The following is a 20,126-nucleotide window of genomic DNA, read 5'->3' as shown; positions in this document are numbered from 1 at the left end:
GGTGAAGGGGTGGGGAGGGGGGTGCTGGTAAGGGGCTGTACAATAATTATGAGCCCCCCGGGGGATAAAAATATCGAACGGCTCGCCAAAAATCGCTGGCCCCCTCTCGGCCTGCCAAAAATCGTCCCGCCCCGGCCTCTCGGCCCACCACAAATTCTTTGCCCCCCCCCTTACACATGCCAAATTTTTGGGATCCCAGTTTGCAAACCTTAAATGGTCTAGATATATGTTGCGAGCGCAGCGAGCAGGAAAATGTGCATAAAGCGTTCAAGTCTATACTGTTTTCCTATATGCCTTTTTAGAGCGTTTTATTTAAAAGGCGCATGAATGTGTGCCAAAAATTGCTTGCCCCCCCCTCGCCTGGCCAAAATTGCTTGTCCCCCCCCCCCCTTTTGGCTCACCAAAAATTTCTTGCCCTCCCCCAATTTTACCCTCCCTCAGGGCTCATAATTATTGCACAGCCCCTAAAAAGGGAGGAAGCCAAAAAAGTTTTGGACCTTAAAAGAGGGGGGACCAAAAAGTTTTTGGTGTTTCGAAAGGGGGGGGGCAAAAAAGTTTTTCGATTAAAACAAGGGCTATTTTCAGTGTTGGAAAATGCTACACAATTTTATCAATTTGCTACACAATTTTGGGAGTTGAGTAGTATTTTTATGCCATACACACTGACTTACACACTGAAGTATGTGAATGTCCAATGTATTAAGGGATCTGGAATGAGCGTTTTGAGCGTTTCGAGTATTTTTGGTGGGACATGAGAGCACATCAGACATGCATTCTGAATACGAAGAATGTCTTTCTTACTCACTTACTCCGTCGACTCTTGCTGTCGGGCATCAATGATGGCTCGCCATAACCGCCTGTCCTGCATGCTGGCCTCAATTTCTGCCACTGTGTATCCTGTGTCTTGTTGAAGCAGGTCCACAAAGGTCTTCTTGGGACGTCCTTTGGTTCGTTTTCCTTGGGTGGGCTTCCATGTTACCAGATCAGATGTAATCCTCCCTTTGGCTCTCTTACAGTGTCCCGCAAACCGTAGCCGTCTTGTGCTGATTTTTGAGGTCACAGGTGGAATGTCCCCATACAATTCCTTATTTGTCATATGCATTTTCCAGCTCACATTTAGTGCTGATCTTAACATTTTTCTTGTATAGCAGCCATCCATTGCTTTGCCAATTTTCTTGGTAATGGTCCAGGTTTCACAACCATACAGCAGGACGCTTACTACAGTAGCTTGGAATAGGTGTGTTTTGAGGTGTCTGGGTAGAGACGATTTCCAAATATTATTGAGCTTGTTACAAGCTTTCCATGCCATTGCCTTTCTTACTCTGATGTCTTGCTCAGTACTCCTGACCCACGACCCCAAGTACTTGAAGTCTTTTACTTCTTCCAGGAAGCTGCCATCCTCGGTTTGAATTTCAACATCTGCTGAATGGTTGTACACCATGAATTGTGTTTTCTTCGCATTCATGTGTAATCCCACACGAAGTGCAGCGTTTTCTACGTTTTTGAGCAGTTCCTGTGCTTGGTTGGCAGTATCAGATAGTAGCGCAATGTCGTCTGCGAAGTCAAGATCAGTTATGTTCAGTGGACCAACTCGTCGGCTTTTTCTAGGTTTTATAGTGAAGCCTAATCTCTCCTCCCTGCCGTCTATTGCAGATCTGAGGCAATAGTCTAGGACGATGATGAACAGATATGGTGCCAGCGTATCACCTTGTAACACACCTGCTAAAATTTCAAATTCATCTGTGTCACCATCTGGGGTCGTCACTTTAGCTTCTGTACCCTGGTAGGTGTCTTCAATTGCATTCACAATGATATCTGGGATGCCATAAGCTTTCAAGATCTTGATCATTTTCCCTCTGTGGACGGTATCGAAAGCTTTTTTGAAATCAATAATATAATGTTACCACTGCAGAGAGGTTCTTTTCTTCAATGCCCTCAATAATCCTTCTCAAGGCAAGAATCTGCTCAGTGGTCGATCTCTTTTCTCTAAAGCCACATTGATTCTGTCTGAGCTTATCATCAAGGTGTGGTCTGATCCTGTTCAAGAGCATCCTGTTGAATGTTTTAGCAACTATTGAGCTTAGGCTGATTCCCCTGTAGTTGGCTGTTAGGCTGAGATCGCCGCTCTTAGGTACTGGTATGAGGTTCAAGATGGACCACTGGTTAGGTTTCTGTCGGTTTAGTAGTACTTGATTGCAAAAATCAAGTATGATTATGTCAATATTGCATCTCTTGATCACCTCTGGTGGAATACCATCTTCTCCATAACTCTTGCCTTCCTTAATAGCCATCTTTGCTTTCTGGTATTCCTCCATATCAAAAGCATCTGTTCTGATGGGTAGTTCATGAAATATAGTTGGTATATCCTCATTTTCCATTGTCACTTGTGGTGGATTCCCTAGTAGGTTCTTGAAATGGTCATGCCATTTCTTCAGTCTTTCTACTTTGTTGTCATCCTTTAGTCTTCCACTCCTTACCTTTTTCCTACCACTAACACAATTGATGATACCCCATGCTAGTTTATGTCTGTGGTTCAGATTGGCCTCTTCATATTCCTTCAACTTGTTCTCTATGAACTCCCTATTTGCTCTTTCATATGCCTGGTCTAGTTCATCCTTGCTCTGCTCAAATTCTAAATGAGTATCTTTGGTATTCTCTTTGACGTGTCTCTTGTTGACTTCTGTTAGGTGTTGTCTAGCTTGTTCTACTCTTGAGTCAAAGCAAAGTGCTTTTCTTTGTTTCTTTGGTAGTTTAGGCATTACTTTTTCAGCAGCCTCCTTGTTGGCCTGAATCAGGTAATTATATTTTTGTGTTTGGTCTGCACAATTATCATCAGATAAAACAGAATATCTGTTTTTAATCTCCAGAGTATACCTGTTCTGAAGTTCAGGGTCTGTTGCTAGTTTGGCCCAATCATATTTCACTCTCTTTGAAGGTGATTTGTTGTTGGCTCTTAGACTGAGTCGGATGTTTGCAGTCACTATCATATGATCTGAACCTGTGCTTGCGAAAGAGTTGTAGGCTTGTGTATTAATTACACAATTTTTCCACTTCTTCCTGATTAAAACATAATCCAGTTGTGCTCTGAATCCACTCGGCAGCACACATGTCCAAAGTTTTGACTTCTTCTTCTGAAATGTGGTATTGGTGATGATAAGGTTGTTCTCCTGTGCAAACTCAAGTAGGAAGTCTCCGTTTCTGTTTGTGTTTTGGTGGTATGCAAATTTTGCATCATCCAGTCCAATTCTTGCATTAAAATCTCCTGCAATTATTAATACGTTATGAGCAGGTACAGATTTTGTAGCTGCATTCAGCTGTTTGTAGTGTTCTTCAACATCTTCTTCATCCGAGACGTTCGTTGGTGAGTAGGTAGTAATTATGGTAGTCTTTGGATTTCCACCCAGTGTAACTTGTAAAATTCTTGATGTTATGAATCTGACAGATAACATTGCTCTCTTAGCAGATGAACTAAGAAGAATGCCCACTCCACCTATTGATGCTCCTATCTTGTTTCTGTAGGCAGAGGCTGTTATCAGTTGGAAACCTTCTGGGAGATCTTCAAATTGGAGTTCACTGTTGTCGCTGTGAACTATCCTGTGCTCCTGGATAGCAAGTACTTCAATTCTGTATTTCTTGGCTAATGCACATAGTTCAAGTTGTTTGTGCGGGTTTTTCAATGTCCTTGTATTCATTGTAGCAATATTAATTGGTTTCTTACATTTCAGAAATTGGGCTCCCCTGCTGATTCCGCCATCTCCCCAAAAAATCTCCCAAACCTTACTCAATATTGAATATAATATATTTGCAGGTCTACAGAATATAATGGGAACTTCTTTGATGTAGGCCTACTTATTATCGTTTATATATAATATAAATAATAGGGGTCCAAAAAGTTGCCCTTGTAGTACACTTCAACTTATATTTTAATACCTGAAATTTAATAACATAATTCATTTACAATTTTTCCAAATGATGATGATGTACTATCATCGTAAAGGACAACTTGTTGTTTCTTAGTAGGTTTCATAAAAAATGTCAATCCACTTGTTGAGAGTACACGTACACATTGTATAGGCCTACGCCTGGTTCTATATTGTTCGGTTAACGGTATTAATATATGTTTTATAAAATGTTAATCAGACAAAAATTTAGAAGGGTAAATGTAAATTCATTTAAATGGCTTGTCATCATTTTTAATTACCTTCAGCTACCATGAAAGTGCACATCAGGTTCACTAATGTCATTAAGTTTATGCTATTATGTTTAAACAATGTTAGTCAGAATGCAAAAACGAATACAAATTACGAATACTTTAAAGTGCACACACATGTGACTGCAATTGCACGAAATTATTTACTTTAAAATGTAATACTAATTAAAAATTGTTTGGATTTATTTAGAATAATAGGTTTTTATTTAAAATGCCAATCCATTGAATTGAATTATCATTTTTTGACAATTCGATGAAATTACAGAGCTGGTTTTCTGATATCAAGTTAAATGGTATTATATTAAAAATGTTAATCGTGAAAATGAAAAACGCATACAAATGCTGCATTCAAATAATGTTGCATGAAATGCACACGTATCCCTACCATCTCTTAAAATGTCGCACGGAGGCGTAAAATTCTCAAAATGTGATAAGATTTCTGCAACTTAAGTGAGGCAAAGGTGCATCAGTTTAATAGTGTATTTACTATGCAAATAACCACTTTCCTTGCTCCACAGTGTAATGGGAACTAAAGCAGTATACAGACTTTTTTATTGTACGTACAATATTGTATGTACAATATGTACGTTATTTAATCTATTGCCATTCTATTTCCAGTAATGTTTAAGTTCTAACGAATGTTTGATGACGTAAAATCGATAATATATTTCTGCTAGATATTGTATGTAACATATTATCGATTTTTCGTCATCAAACATTCGTTAGAACTTAAACATTACTGGAAATAGAATGGCAATAGATTAAATAACGTACATATTGTACATACAATATTGTACGTACAATACTCGGAGTCTGAAGCGCGCTTAACTCTTTATTATGCTATTTAATAGCTTTCCCAATTTTGATGAAGGCCACACTCGCCATACCTCAGTAAACATCAAAAGGGACTGTTTTCCGTGTGTGGATTTTTTTAGCGTATACATGTATATTTCTATGTATAATAGAGAATATTACAAGGTACCTATTTGTAGGGAAAATAGCCGGATGATGTCCAAATTTGGCTAGAATATGCCTTATGGTCGATACTAACGAGTGAGTTTGATATTTCAAGTTTTATAAATGAACTGTAGTATGAATGGCATTGGCAGCACTTAAAAAAAATTGCATGTAATATAAAAATAACATATTCAAATCAATATTTTCTGCTGTGCCTAACTTATCTTATAAGGGTATACTCATAAGTATTGTAGTACGGGGATGTGCCACAAAATATGGTGTCTCATTTCCAGGTGTGATAACAATAGCTCACTTTTCTGTACAATATTGGTATAAAATTGTGCCTTTTTATTATTAAATTTTGTCGCGAAACATAACTCAATTTCACCTAATTGGATCCCAAATTAAATTGTAAAAATTCGAAATTGTGTTATATTAATAATTGGCTTTATATGAAGATTTTCAACATGGGTGTGGGGGCTGAAATTGAAAATGTTTTGGTCGTGGGGGGGGGGTGCCCCTCGGATTCATAAAATTGTGCAAAATATAGGTCACAAACACTCATTTTCCCTCTATTTTATCGCAATTTGTCAACTTCACCTGGGATTATGGGGGGGCTGAAAGGTATTCCAGCCCCGCACAAAATTATTGAGGGGCTGAGCCCCGCCCTGCCCCGCCCCAAGGTATAAAATGGATGGAATTAGTTTGGAAAATTGGTATCAATATGGATCCTTTTTCAAATTCTCGGAGACACATTCCCAAACCATCTTGAGTATACCCCAGTCTAAATCATAAACCATATACCGGTACACTTTATCAAATTTTCGTTCTAAATTATGCCTGTATTGCACATCCATACCTATCTATGGATATAAATAACCATCATGAAGAGAATAGTAATAAAACCATGTTGCACAACTTCACAAGGTGTCACCATGGAAAGGTTACATATGTAGGGAAAAAACGAGGAAAAAATTTTGCGATGTTACAACAAAACACTTGCATTGTTTTTCATTTATTTATTAATCAAACTCTACATGAAACCTTTTTGTGGACACCCGGTTATATATATTTACATAATTAAATTACATTTTAAAAGAAAAGATTTTTTATTATCGACACAAGTTCGATTCCGTATATAATATAGAATTACTAGGATACATGTAGAGCTATATAATTATAGAATGTAGAATATAGATGAGTTGACTTCTGGCGTATTCGCACGCATCATCACAATTTCCATTGTTTGTTTGTTTTGCCTTGCAGTAGGCCTATGCGCGCGCATCATACATGTATTTATGCCCAGGCAGGGCTCGTGTTTTTTTTAAACTCCCGCCCCATCACAATAAGGCTATTGAACAGCGTAGTTGTTGCATGGGGTTCACTCAAGCATATCGATATACCAGTCCCTTGTCTTTGTTGATAAACATTGAGGTCCTCATCTATAGATAGGATGTGTATTAATATTATTCTGCATGTTACACATCCGTTCTTATATAATTTTCTCACAAGTTTTTAGTTTATTGGTTTCATCATAAGAAGTCCTCAAACATCAAATACGTACACCTCTCTCCCTAGAGAAACTTCAACATAGGGACAGTAGTTGTAAATCAGATAAGCTGCTTCCTCTTCCTCACTTTCAAATTTGTGTTGATTTTTACGGGCTGAAAAACAAACAAACAAACAAACATACAAACAAAAAATAGCATTATTAAAGTCAGTAATAAGTAGCTTAACAAAATAGGCATCTTGATTTTATTTTTGCCGAAAACTCAAGTACAAGCAGGATGGGGGTGATCGATATCACGTCGATATCGGCAATATAGCGATTGAAAGTCAGGTCAAGAAGGGCATTCTCTTAATGTAAAAGAGTAAAAACCAAGAGAGTAAAGAGTTGAAGTTTTACTCTTCAACAAGGGGCCGTATAATGCCAGAAAATGCCTACACCACTCCAAAAACAGTTCCCTTATATCATACCTGAAAGAGAAGACGTTTCTTTCTTTTGGAGTGAACATTTCATTCTTTAGATGTGGAAATTGCACTCTTTTGGAGTGAATATTTCACTCTTTTGGAATGAAAATGTCAGTCTTTTGGAGTTAATATTTCCCTCTTTTGGAATGAAAATTTCCCTCTTTTGGAATGAAAATATCACTCTTTTGGAATGAAAATAACACTCTTTTGGAATGAAAAAGTCACTTAGTCTTTGGAATGAAAGTGTCACTCTTTTGGAATGAAAATGTCACTCTTTTGGAGTGAATATTTCACTCTTTTGGAATGAAAATGTCAGTCTTTTGGAGTTAATATTTCCCTCTTTTGGAATGAAAATTTCCCTCTTTTGGAATGAAAATATCACTCTTTTGGAATGAAAATAACACTCTTTTGGAATGAAAATGTCACTCAGTCTTTGGAATGAAAATGTCACTCTTTTGGAATGAAAATGTCACTCTTTTGGAGTGAATATTTCACTCTTTTGGAATGAAAATGTCACTCTTTTGGAGTTAATATTTCCCTCTTTTGGAATGAAAATTTCCCTCTTTTGGAATGAAAATATCACTCTTTTGGAATGGAAATGTCACTCTTTTGGAATGAAAATGTCACTCAGTCTTTGCAATGAAAATGTCACTCTTTTGGAATGAAAATGTCACTCTTTTAGAGAGAAAAGTTCACTCTTTTGGAATGAATATATCACTCTTTTGGAATGAAAATGTCACTCTTTTGGAGTGAATATTTCACTCTTTTGGAATGAAAATTTCACTCTTTTGGTTGAGGCAAACCCCCAAAATTTCCACTTTTTGCGGCAATTTTGGGCAAAATGTGTCGATTTTGGCCCCCTGAAATTCACTTTGCCGCCACTGCCTGCTATTGATGTTATATTGATGTTGCCCCATTAACGGCAGGACGGTGCCAAATATAGGAATGGTTTAAAGCCAGTTAAACTTAAAGATATCCAACCAATAGCTCTAAAGATCATACTTTGTCGTTGTCGTCATAATTGTAGGAATTGACTGTGCTGAGGTACTATAAAACCTAAAACAGAAAACAGTTCCACGTTATTGTACTTGCCTTCGTTAACGAAAAAGTTGGCCATTTGTTGCGATGCTCTGACTGCTTCAAGAGAGTGTGGAACCACACGATCTGTTACCCACTTGAACTGGTTAGCCTCGGGGTGCCACTGCGTAGCATAAATTGGATATTCGTATGCTGAAATGTGAAGGGCCATCGAGGTATTTAAATATAATCCAGATACTCTAGATAGTTGTGTCTACATCCATCAGATCGTAAATCTCTATTTTAAATAGTCATGATATGAAAGAAAGTGAATTTGAATTTTTGTGGATAAATACTGCCACTGGTGAAAAGTTCTCCAAATAGATCTGGTTTCATATAATACCGGTATTAGAAAGAGCATTGTTATAAAATAGTTGTCACTGTTCAATAGCCTTATTTTCCACAATATAATTCGGCGCGAGTTTTAAAAGCATCCACAAAAAGGATGCCCGCACCCGTGGTCGTGAATACTACTGTATACTTGACTGGGCAAAAACAATGGCAGCTGCCGATCAAATGTTTGGTATGACGTCACTCGTCCCCCCTTATACTTATTACCTACCTTCCATTGTCGAAATAAACTCGACGCCTTTATCGTCAAAGTTAGTGGACAAAATACGATAAAATTTGCGGAGTTCGGCGTTGCTACTAAAATTCTGAAATTATGAAAATTTGAAAAAAACTGAAATTTAGCAATTCTGTATCTGTGGTCTTGAATGATGAATATGACGTCATTATTCTTATTATAAAGCATTCGTTTGAACTAACTATTCTGATTATAAAATGAGATGAATTGTGATTTGCACCTACGCCAAGAGTCCAAGAGTCAATCTCTTATAATAGAGGTATATATGTGACCATCCATCTCAAACCGCTCGTAAAGTTGGCAAATTGTATTTCGAATTACAGTGCAAAATATGCATAAAGGTTGTATTCAATGTCCCTAATATTTGTCCGACGTGTTTCTCGTTTTAGTCCAGTCAAACACCAATCTTTAATCCTATTGTTGAAGAGGATAATAAGCTTATACTTATGTAAATTAGTATTAGTATTACATTAGTAAAAAGCTTTAAAGTCTTTGTTTGCTTTGGCTAAATACTGTTCAAGTGGTGGGTTCATCAACAATTAACAATGAGAGGACATTCCTGAACCTCGTTCAGTTGGGGATGATTAACAATGAGAGGACATTCCTGAACCTCGTTCAGTTGGGGATGATTTGAAGTGACCACCAATTATGACCATTTGATATTTGGAAAATAAGAAATAATTTAGTGCCAAAATAATGTACCCTTTTACTGAAGGAGCAAAGTTTAACAAGTTATAACTCCGCTTCTGGATATCGTTTGAAGTCAAATGATATATCATTGTAAAGCTTATGATATATATTTTCTAAACACTGAAGAAAACAAATTTGACCAGGGGCCAACTTTACGAGCGTTTCGACCTGGACGGTTACATATAGTATAGGCCAATTAATCTGAATATTATGTATAATTCCAAATTATACTTGTGAATTTACCCTGCTATAAATATATAAAATTATATACCTTTGTCGTCACACTCCAACTGTGGGAATTTTCCGTTACATTCTTAAGCATAAGAATCTTAAGTATATCAGGCGGAATATTATCCGGACCGAACAAGCGACTGGCTCTGTAACCTTAATTCAAAAGACATTGTAGCTGCTTTAACTTAAAATATATTATGATTTTGAATATGAAATTAATAATAAACAAACAAAACAAGCAAACAAAGCAAATGAAAAAATAAAGGAATGAATAAATAAATGAACAAACGGGAAATGAACATATTAACAAATGAAAAGATAAATAAAAAAACCAAAATAGCATCATATTTCTCAAGCAACGATTTTTTTTCAACCATAGATTATCATTTAACTTATATTAATCAAAGACATTGTGACAGTCACGGTGTGTACCGTGTTCTCACCTTTGTGCAGTACAAGTGGTAGATTAATTTCAGTTGTGTTGAAGGTGTTTGCTAGTAAATCTTTCCCGGCAGTCAATTGAGACAAGAGTTCAAGTCCTTGACATGTTCCCCATACTGGAAAATAATCTCCTTTCTTGTCAAATTCCTACAAATGTGAGGTGTAATGGAAATACAAAATCTCTAGTTAATTGACAAAGGTTCTTTTATAGTTTACAATATAGGCTACGCTAATAGGCAGACACTGTTGCCTTTGATGAGGAGTGTTTGCAAAATAACTGACAACTTTGGCATCTTAAAGTTAGTAGCAATGTTGACTTTCCAGTAAACGGCATGCTCATTTTCTTAAAGTCATAAGCAATTCTGTCTTTCCAGTAAACGGTATGCTCATGTTCTAAAAAGTCACTAGCAATGTTGTCTTTCCAGAAAACGGCATGCTCATTTTCAAAAAGTCATTAGCAATGTTGCCTTTCCAGTAAACGACATGCTCATTTACAAAACGTCAGTAGCAATGTTGTCTTTCCAGCAAATAACGGCATGCTCATTTTCTAAAAAGTCACTAGCAATGTTGTCTTTCCAGAAAACGGCATGCTCATTTTCAAAAAGTCATTAGCAATGTTGTCTTTCCAGTAAACGACATGCTCATTTACAAAACGTCAGTAGCAATGTTGTCTTTCCAGCAAATAACGACATGTTCATTTTCTAAAGGTCATTAGCAATGCTGTCTTTCCAGTAAACGGCATGCTCATTTTCTAAAAGTCATTACCAATGTTGTCTTTCCAGTAAACGGCATGCTCATTTTCTAAAAGTCATTAGCAATGTTGTCTTTCCAGTAAACGGCATGCTCATTTTCTAAAAGTCATTACCAATGCTGTCTTCCCAGTAAACGGCATGCTCATTTTCTAAAAGTCAGAAGCAATGTTGTCTTTCCAGTAAACGGCATGCTCATTTTCAAAAAGTCATTAGCAATGCTGTCTTTTCAGTAAACGGCATGCTCATTTTCTAAAAGTCAGAAGCAATGTTGTCTTTCCAGTAAACGGCATGCTCATTTTCAAAAAGTCAGAAGCAATGTTGTCTTTCCAGTAAACGGCATGCTCATTTTCTAAAAGTCATTACCAATGCTGTCTTCCCAGTAAACGGCATGCTCATTTTCTAAAAGTCATTAGCAATGCTGTCTTTTCAGTAAACGGCATGCTCATATTCTAAAAGTCAGAAGCAATGTTGTCTTTCCAGCAAACGGCATGCTCATTTTCAAAAAGTCATTAGCAATGTTGTCTTTCCAGTAAACGGCATGCTCATTTTCTAAAAGTCATTACCCTTGCTGTCTTCCCAGTAAACGGCATGCTCATTTTCTAAAAGTCAGAAGCAATGTTGTCTTTCCAGTAAACGGCATGCTCATTTTCAAAACGTCAGAAGCAATGTTGTCTTTCCAGCAAACGGCATACTCATTTTCAAAAAGTCAGTAGCAATGTTGTCTTTCCAGTAAACGGCATGCTCATTTTCTAAAAGTCATTACCAATGCTGTCTTCCCAGTAAACGGCATGCTCATTTTCTAAAAGTCATTAGCAATGCTGTCTTTTCAGTAAACGGCATGCTCATATTCTAAAAGTCAGAAGCAATGTTGTCTTTCCAGCAAACGGCATGCTCATTTTCAAAAAGTCATTAGCAATGTTGTCTTTCCAGTAAACGGCATGCTCATTTTCTAAAAGTCATTACCAATGCTGTCTTCCCAGTAAACGGCATGCTCATTTTCTAAAAGTCAGAAGCAATGTTGTCTTTCCAGTAAACGGCATGCTCATTTTCAAAAAGTCAGTAGCAATGGTGTCTTTCCAGTAAACGGCATGCTCATTTTCTAAAAGTCATTAGCAATGCTGTCTTTCCAGTAAACGGCATGCTCATTTTCTAAAAGTCATTAGCAATGCTGTCTTTTCAGTAAACGGCATGCTCATTTTCAAAAAGTCAGTAGCAATGCTGTCTTTCCAGTAAACGGCATGCTCATTTTCTAAAAGTCAGAAGCAATGTTGTCTTTCCAGTAAACGGCATGCTCATTTTCAAAAAGTCAGTAGCAATACTGTCTTTCCAGTAAACGGCATGCTCATTTTCTAAACGTCAGAAGCAATGTTGTCTTTCCAGTAAACGGCATGCTCATTTTCAAAAAGTCAGTAGCAATGTTGTCTTTCCAGTAAACGGCATGCTCATTTTCAAAAAGTCAGTAGCAATGTTGTCTTTTCAGTAAACGGCATGCTCATTTTCAAAAAGTCAGTAGCAATGTTGTCTTTCCAGTAAACGGCATGCTCATTTTCAAAAGTCAGTAGCAATGTTGTCTTTTCAGTAAACGGCATGCTCATTTTCAAAAAGTCAGTAGCAATGTTGTCTTTCCAGTAAACGGCATGCTCATTTTCAAAAAGTCAGTAGCAATGTTGTCTTTTCAGTAAACGGCATGCTCATTTTCAAAAAGTCAGTAGCAATGTTGTCTTTCCAGTAAACGGCATGCTCATTTTCAAAAAGTCAGTAGCAATGTTGTCTTTTCAGTAAACGGCATGCTCATTTTCTGCCCATTGCCCCAATATGCCCACCCTGTAAATTATTTTTTCTACAAAATTGGGCACCATTATAATACCATATTATAACACCATTAAATTTGATTTGATTAAAATTCCGAGAACTTAGAGGTAGCAGAAATAAATATCAAAGGGAAGTAAGCTAAAATTATTGAGCAATTTCCACACAAAACCTGAAAGAATTCACCGAGACCATAAAATCTGAGTTAAAATCTTGAATTGAAATAGATCCACTTTACTGTAAACCAAGAGTTGTGGGAAATTCCCTTGTCTAAATATTGAACATTGATAGCGGCCCTCAGGTTTTTCAGCAAGATATTGAATTGATTAAAGCCTGAAAGTCAAGACGTGTTACCTGTTCGTCGGTTTATTAATGTTCAAAGCAGAAGTAATGAACAAACTGGAAAGTAGTTTTGTGTAACCTAGAATCAGTGGCGGCGCCAGTATTTTTTTCGGGGAGTGAATTTCAGGGGGCAACAATTTTGCGCAAAGTTGCTGCAAAAGGTGAAAATGTTTATAATTTTGGTTAAAAGTGTGTATGTGTGTGCGCGGGGGGGGGGGGGGTGGAGTGGCAAGAAAATATTTGCCCCCTCCCTAGTGCCGCCACTGCCTATTAAGTGTGAATTGTGGCGACAACATTTGTTTGATATAATTTTGCAATGACGGGGTCCAAGCACCAAAAGTGTTCAAAGAAGTCGCGACTTGTTTAGATAGGATTGTGTGGGTTTGTTGGACAGTGCGTTTTTACACGTAGAGCATAAACATGCTAAAGGAGACATGGTATATACCAGAAATTACCTTAAATCTTAAACACAGTAATTGCCTAATTTAAGTACAATTGTTTATCATCAAGGTTTTTCCAGTTCAGATCATTTAAAGTACGTGTGCTTGACCCATAACGAATGCAGTTATTATTTTTACTGCTCTGTTTTGCAAAACCTGAAGCTTAAATTGATTGCACCACCTCAAACAGATATTTAAAAAAATGCAGTTACAAAATGTCTTTGTCATTACTTGACGAAATATTTTCTCCAAAACCGTACCTTTATGGATCGTTGGTAGAAATAGTTTGAAATCTTTCCTGTTGGAGATTCTACAATAGTGTGTTCGGTCAGATTACCACCAGGAAACAACACGCTGGAAAACATTGTAAAAAACAAGAAGCTTCGAATGTATAGAGTTAAGGGGGTACTACACTCCTGCCCAAATGTATGCCTATTTTTGCATTTTTCTTAAAAATTATAGCGCAATGGGGACAAGTATAAGATATGTATATTATAAGGGCAAGGACTACAACTACTGCACTGTAAATTTTATTTCAGCACATACAACAGTTGTGGAGTTACAGTCAAAAATGAGGGAAACCCAATATTTGATCAATAAATCAATAATTATTTGCTTTGAGTTGCTGAATTTTCAGTACAGTAGTTGTAGTCCTTGCCCCTATAATATACATATCTTACTTGTCACCAATGTGCTATAATTTTTGAGAAAAATGCAAAAATAGGCATAAAATTGGCCAGGGGTGTAGTACCCCCTTGATAGTATCCAAAAGTCTAAAAGGGAGATGGTTTCTTAATTTAACCGTTGATAATTTGATTAGTCATAGATTTGTGATTAGCGAACTTAGATAATTTTGCGGTACATCTTGTGATATTTCACGTTGCCCTTTTTTTTACCATGTTTGAAGTCCAAATTATGTTATGCCGTAAAAACTCGACAGTTAGCATATATGCTTACTATCGAGCGCTTTTGAAAACATGAAATTGTACCAAAGTCTGGCGCCTTACCAACTGAGCTAATTGGGTTGAGACACACATTGGCAGGTTTACTCATGTTGTTCGTATATAACTATGTGTACAGGTTTATCGATGATTTGCTCAAAACCCTTTACACTTTTGTGGATGGGGCTCTTTGTGTTGCATGTTTTAAAAGTGCTCGATAGTAAGCACATTACTACGGTGGATGCTAACTATCGAGTTTTCGGTAGTTTCGAAAAATAAAAATCAGTTTGTCTAGATGCATATATTCCTATGTTTCTGCGTTCATTTTCCCGTTGCAACAAACACACAGCAGTGATTTCCGCTCAAATGATTAGCAACAGATTGCATAAATGCCGGCGAGGCATTCGTCACAACGAAAAATCCACACTAAACGTCGAACTGTATACTTTGGCCTTGCTCGGCTACAACGATCAGAATGACACTCTTAATATTTACCTATGTGCAAGTTTGCCTCAGACAATTGAATCACAAATTTTTTCCAAACAATTTTTATAACCAATTAGAAAACTTGAACTTAGGCCAACGTATCTTACCCATTTATCGACTCGTAAAGTTTGTCATAATATGATTCCTTTTGGTTGATAAGAACTGGTACAACTCTGGCGCCAGCAGACTCAACCCACCTGACATATGAAGCAAAGACATAGGCTTCATCCTGGTCATCGGGGTTGGTCTGTGTTAAAACACCTGTATAACAAAATCCAGATACAAGTTAATTGTTTATATCAGCTCTAAAAACTTAGGTGTCAGATTGGTCTTTGCCTTTGAGGTTCCAGTTTCAAATCTCCGAAGCACTAACAAAATCCGCTATTCCTATGGCTCATCTGGAAAAGGCGGGACGGACGACCCATGATAAAAGACCTTCTGTCACTGTCAGTTCTGATTTGGCAACACTTGCCTATCCTGTAAAAATGCCGCGACCATGCAGCTATGGTGACCGTCTTCTCTAGGTCACTTGTACCTGGCTGAAGTTTCGTCAGCGTGATCTCCCAGATTTCGATATTATTATTAAAATGATAAAAAATTAACAAATTAAAAAAGAAACACCCAAAACACCAAAAAACCTGTTTTATATACCAGGAGACCGTTTCCTTGTCGTTGGTAAGAGTCCCTTCGGCCTATAACCTATCCAAAATGCACATGAAAATAGAGGTAGATTGGCATGTAGGTTGTTTGTTTAAGCGTAGGCTCAGCTATAAAGAATATCTAACTCTTTGATCTCTGTCACTCGTGGTATAGAATCACTTACCAATTATTGGTCGTTCATTTAATTCCAGTTGAGAATCATTCGATAAAGCCCTTGATGTCACATTGTACGATAAAAAGCTGACAACAATGATAAGAAATGAGATAATATGCCAAAGTTTGGAGGTAGCAGAAGACATCACGTTCGTATGGTGATACATGTTGGTGTACGATTATGCACTGACCAAATCTGAAAATAATCTTGAACTTGGAAGTCATTCACTTGGGACTTAAACATAAAAGGCGCAATTATTGAACCGAACAAATCAATCATGCATATCAATAATATTGTTGTGAGTGTGACCATAGACTCTAGAGTCTATGGTCTATGGTGTGACACTAGACTTCTCCGTAGTCCACTTGCCCATTTTGCATACTCTGGCTATTACATTAAGGGAAGGGGTATGAACGTTTGGACAGTATTTATTTTGGGACATTAGAGCACATCAGACATATCGAATTGCATTCTGAATACGAAGAATGTCATTCTGATATCAAATAGGGCCTAATTTTGATTTTTTGAAATTCGCAATTTAATACACATTTTATGGCAAATCATTAAAAATTGATATTTTTGATATTTAACAGTACTTGAAGTAAACTTTATAAATCTGATGATTTATAATTAAAGTGTATGTAGGTGGGATGAAAAGCCGACGATCAATTGAAAATTTTGACCTTTCGTATTAAAGATATGGATTTTTTTCCCAAAACACCAAAAAAAAATAGGTCTTTTGGGGAAAAATCCATATCTTCAATATGAAAGGTCAAAATTTTCAATTGACCGTCGGCTTTTTCCTCCTGCTACATACACTTTAAAATATATCATTAGATTTATATAATTTACTTCGAGGACTGTCATATATCAAAATTTGAAAAATATCAAATTTTTATAATTTGTCATAAAATTTGAATTATATTGTGATTTTCAAAAATGAAAATTATTTGATATCAGAAAGACATGCTTCGTATTCAGAATGCAATTCGATAGGTCTGAGGTGCTCTCATGTCCCACAAAAAATACTGTCGAAACGCAATAAACGCTCATTTTGGATCCCTTAAGGGTAGACGAGGTATTGTTGGTCGAAGCAACCTAAAAATCGATTTTCATTATCTAGGTCAATATATTATTGAAAATTAACACCTTGATGTTTTGTAAAAGTTAATTCTACAAATCGTATACTCTGCAAACTTGCTTAATTTATTGTTGTTAATTAGTTATGTACGTTTTAAAAAAGTGTTGTTGTTTCAGCCCTCTTCACAACGTAACTCAAGGACCGCAGCACCTATAAAAGTATATCTGTGATATTTTAATTAAATTCTTCTACACGCTCGCTATAAATTGAGCAATGCAATTTTTGCCAAAGCTCACTACCATTCGTAAAATGCTGTGAACTACCAAATCACAACAGTTTAAAATAATTAATAACCTTAAGCATAAAACTCTGATTTATATTGATTTGTGTGCAACTGATTTTTTCAGGGTCTATGTATTGAGGCTAGTATGTGAGGTGGTATTGAGACAAAGTTCCTGAGGTTCCTTGAAGGAGCGCATGAAACTAAAAATTAGTCCAGACCAACTGAACTTCTGGAACTTTGTATCGCGTACCTATTTTGTCTATTATAGACTTTATGATGCAAATTTTACAGACAACGCCATGGATCCGGATGCGCGATGGGATCGCCGGTTTCACCGATTGTGGAAGTTTGAACGGTTGGCTCTTATACATTGTATACCAGCACTCCCCTCCCTACTCGCTGGTTTCGAAATGTCGACGAAACGTGAGTGAAGATACACAAGGCTCACTTTCTCAAAAAATTGCTCGATTGAATTTTCAATCAAAACGATTTTGTTTTCAATCTTTTGCCTTCCCGAATTAGGGACAAATCGTTTTCGACTGTTTTCGGATTTGAATTTTCAATTTTTTTAAATCAAAAGAAGTGATTCTCAATCTTTTAGTGATTAAAGCTAGGGGCAAACCTTTTCGATTGAATTTTCAGTAGGATTGATTATCGTTGTTTTTCAATCCTTTAAAGACTGGAACTAGGGACAAATCCTTTCCAATGGATAGTGAAATCAGTATACAAAAAGAGTAACAGTTAATCGAAAAAACTATTTCAATCTATTTATCAATCTATTTAGATTGATTTTTATTATCAATCGCTAAAAGATTGAAATATTTCAATCGGTCAATTATTTAAGAGAGCAATTAGCCCCTTTCCTCGAGCACATAAAATGGTGTCAACGAACATGTTAAGTTCGCACAGTAAGAGCTCAAGGAAAACAAACTTACCTTTTTGGACTGTTTGATTACAGTGCAGCGATGGTTGCCTATCCATGTAGAAAGTGTCCATCGCACATGATGGTGAAGCTAAGCGCGATAAGATTCCTTACGTATCACGGACTGTCAGAGAACCTTGCAGAATTTTTCGTGATCAAAGGTATTCCGGTGTAATTTAAACCAAAGAACACTTTGCTTAAAATTCCTGCTTAAAATTTACAGAACCCCTTCCTCCTCCACGCGCCTTCATCGCAATTTTATTTCAACATTTTGGGTAGAGGATAACAAAATAAAATAAAATTAGATAAAGCAATAACTACCTTGTGCATCTTCTCTAGCCCGAAAAGCATCGTGTCGAATTTGAAAGAAATTTGGGTAGAATTGCAAATTAAAAACTAGCTCTCCATATAGCAAACTTTTGGGCTATTCAAGAAATATCTTCTTCCACTTCTTTACATCGTACTTGACATTGACTGTCTTATTTTGTTTGATTAGGCCTGTATAGTTTATTACGCGTTGATGGTTTGTTCATCATAGTGATTCTGGCCTTCCTTCTTTGACGACAAGTCTCGCGAACATCCTCTGGAGGTTCTTTTCACTTGTAGGTCTATGATCTTATTGGTGATGTCTCTAAAACTGAACCACGATTCGTCCACATCAGTGTTTTCAAGTTGGAGAAGGGTTCAAAGACTCGTCCAATCTTGGCACGGAACTCTTTCACTATGGCAGGATTAAATAACTTGGAAGGGCACTGTAAAGTATTAATTAGTCAAAAAAGTGGTCTTATTGGACTAATTTAAAATTAATGCAAGATATTTTTTCTTTAATTCAAGAAATACTGCTGAAATTGTGTATTTGAATAATACCAAAAGAATATTAATAACATTTCACATTTGCATCATTTTACAATATTTTCATGACTTAAAATATTCAATTTGTACAAAATATCAAATTGCATGACTAATCATAGACTTAAGACTTCGTGATTTAATTAGTCATTAACGTGAATTACTAATTAAATTACTAATTGAATGACTAATTATTGATAAAAAGACTAATATGTGATTACGAATTAATCAAAAATTAGTCATTCAATTAGTAATTTGATTAAATGATTAGTCAACAATTAGTCATTCACGTGGTAATTTTATTAGTAATTCGTGTAAATGACTAATTAATTCACGAAGTCTTAAGTCAATGATAGTAATGCAATTTGATATCTTGTACAAATTGACTATTTTAAGTCATGAAAGTATTGTAAAATGATGCAAATTGATATTGTTTTGGCATTACAAATACACAATTTCAGCAGCATTCCTTGAATTAAAAAAAAAAAAGATCTTGCATGACTAATCCAATTAGACCACTTTTTTGACTAATTAATTCTAACAGTGTAGACGTCTTGCTTGGCTTCCCCCTGAGAAATCTTGCCCCCCTCCTGTGGGATGCTGGCCGCCCTGATATGTAAAATGTTTAGCACTTTTTGTACTCCCCCTTAAAAGTTGGCTTGTCCCCCTGTACCCACCCTCTGAAAAAGTGCTGGCTACGCCACTGGGTCCAGTCTCTTCTGTTGGAACCCAATAGGCCTACCTTTATTTCATTGGTCCATTCCTTGAATGGTTCAAACCTTTAGAAATAACTCTATGGATGGCATTTATTAAGACTCGGCTTGTTACAAGCAGACAAGTAAAGGACAACATTACGTTACAGAACTTTTAGCAACACCTCCTGCAGCATGCGCGGAACCAGCTTCACCAAACAGCAGAGAAAAAAGAACTCTTGTCAACAGTATATGAGTAAGAGATGCTTGGAAGCAATATAGCATAAAAGAGGACCTATTCATTAATATTTAGAGACATTTTATAATCTGCAGTACACTATAAATTTCAAGGATTTTAAATAAATCCTAAGGGATTAAGGGATTGTAATTAGGGACCAATCAAGTATTAGATTTCAAATTAAATCTTTAAAATTTAAAAATAGATCATACCGATTTAAAATTAAATCTTACCGATTCAAAATTAAATCTTTAAGATTTAAAATTCAAATCTAAAAGATCAATTTTAAATCTAAAATTGATTGGTCCCTTATT

The 20,126-nt window shown here is 36.4% G+C and overlaps 3 protein-coding genes across 3 annotated transcripts; all 3 read right to left on the bottom strand.

Annotated features, from left to right (window-relative positions):
• Positions 1 to 1,886: 1,886 nt before the first annotated feature.
• LOC140154388 (uncharacterized) lies at positions 1,887 to 3,692 on the bottom strand. Its single transcript, XM_072176955.1, has one exon. It carries the CDS (start codon positions 3,690 to 3,692, stop codon positions 1,887 to 1,889), a length of 1,806 nt encoding a protein of 601 aa, XP_072033056.1.
• Positions 3,693 to 6,637: 2,945 nt separating this feature from the next.
• On the bottom strand, positions 6,638 to 9,885 carry LOC140154217 (gamma-glutamyl hydrolase-like). Its single transcript, XM_072176821.1, has 4 exons — positions 9,763 to 9,885; positions 8,778 to 8,871; positions 8,231 to 8,368; positions 6,638 to 6,831 (listed from the first exon to the last, which is right to left on the bottom strand). The coding sequence occupies exons 1-4, from the start codon at positions 9,811 to 9,813 to the stop codon at positions 6,713 to 6,715; spliced, it is 402 nt and encodes a 133-aa protein (XP_072032922.1). The 5' UTR covers positions 9,814 to 9,885; the 3' UTR covers positions 6,638 to 6,712.
• Positions 9,886 to 10,109: 224 nt separating this feature from the next.
• Positions 10,110 to 15,949, bottom strand: LOC140154387 (gamma-glutamyl hydrolase-like). The gene is made up of 4 exons (XM_072176954.1): positions 15,757 to 15,949; positions 15,041 to 15,194; positions 13,767 to 13,860; positions 10,110 to 10,310 (listed from the first exon to the last, which is right to left on the bottom strand). Exons 1-4 carry the CDS (start codon positions 15,911 to 15,913, stop codon positions 10,110 to 10,112), a joined length of 606 nt encoding a protein of 201 aa, XP_072033055.1. The 5' UTR covers positions 15,914 to 15,949.
• Between the last annotated feature and the right edge of the window lie 4,177 nt (positions 15,950 to 20,126).

This window comes from Amphiura filiformis, chromosome 6 (genome assembly GCF_039555335.1).
Source record: "Amphiura filiformis chromosome 6, Afil_fr2py, whole genome shotgun sequence".
Classification (NCBI taxonomy): Eukaryota; Metazoa; Echinodermata; class Ophiuroidea; order Amphilepidida; family Amphiuridae; genus Amphiura; species Amphiura filiformis.
The sequence above is the reverse complement of the archived record's forward strand: the minus strand, read 5'-3'. Positions and strand labels throughout refer to the sequence as shown.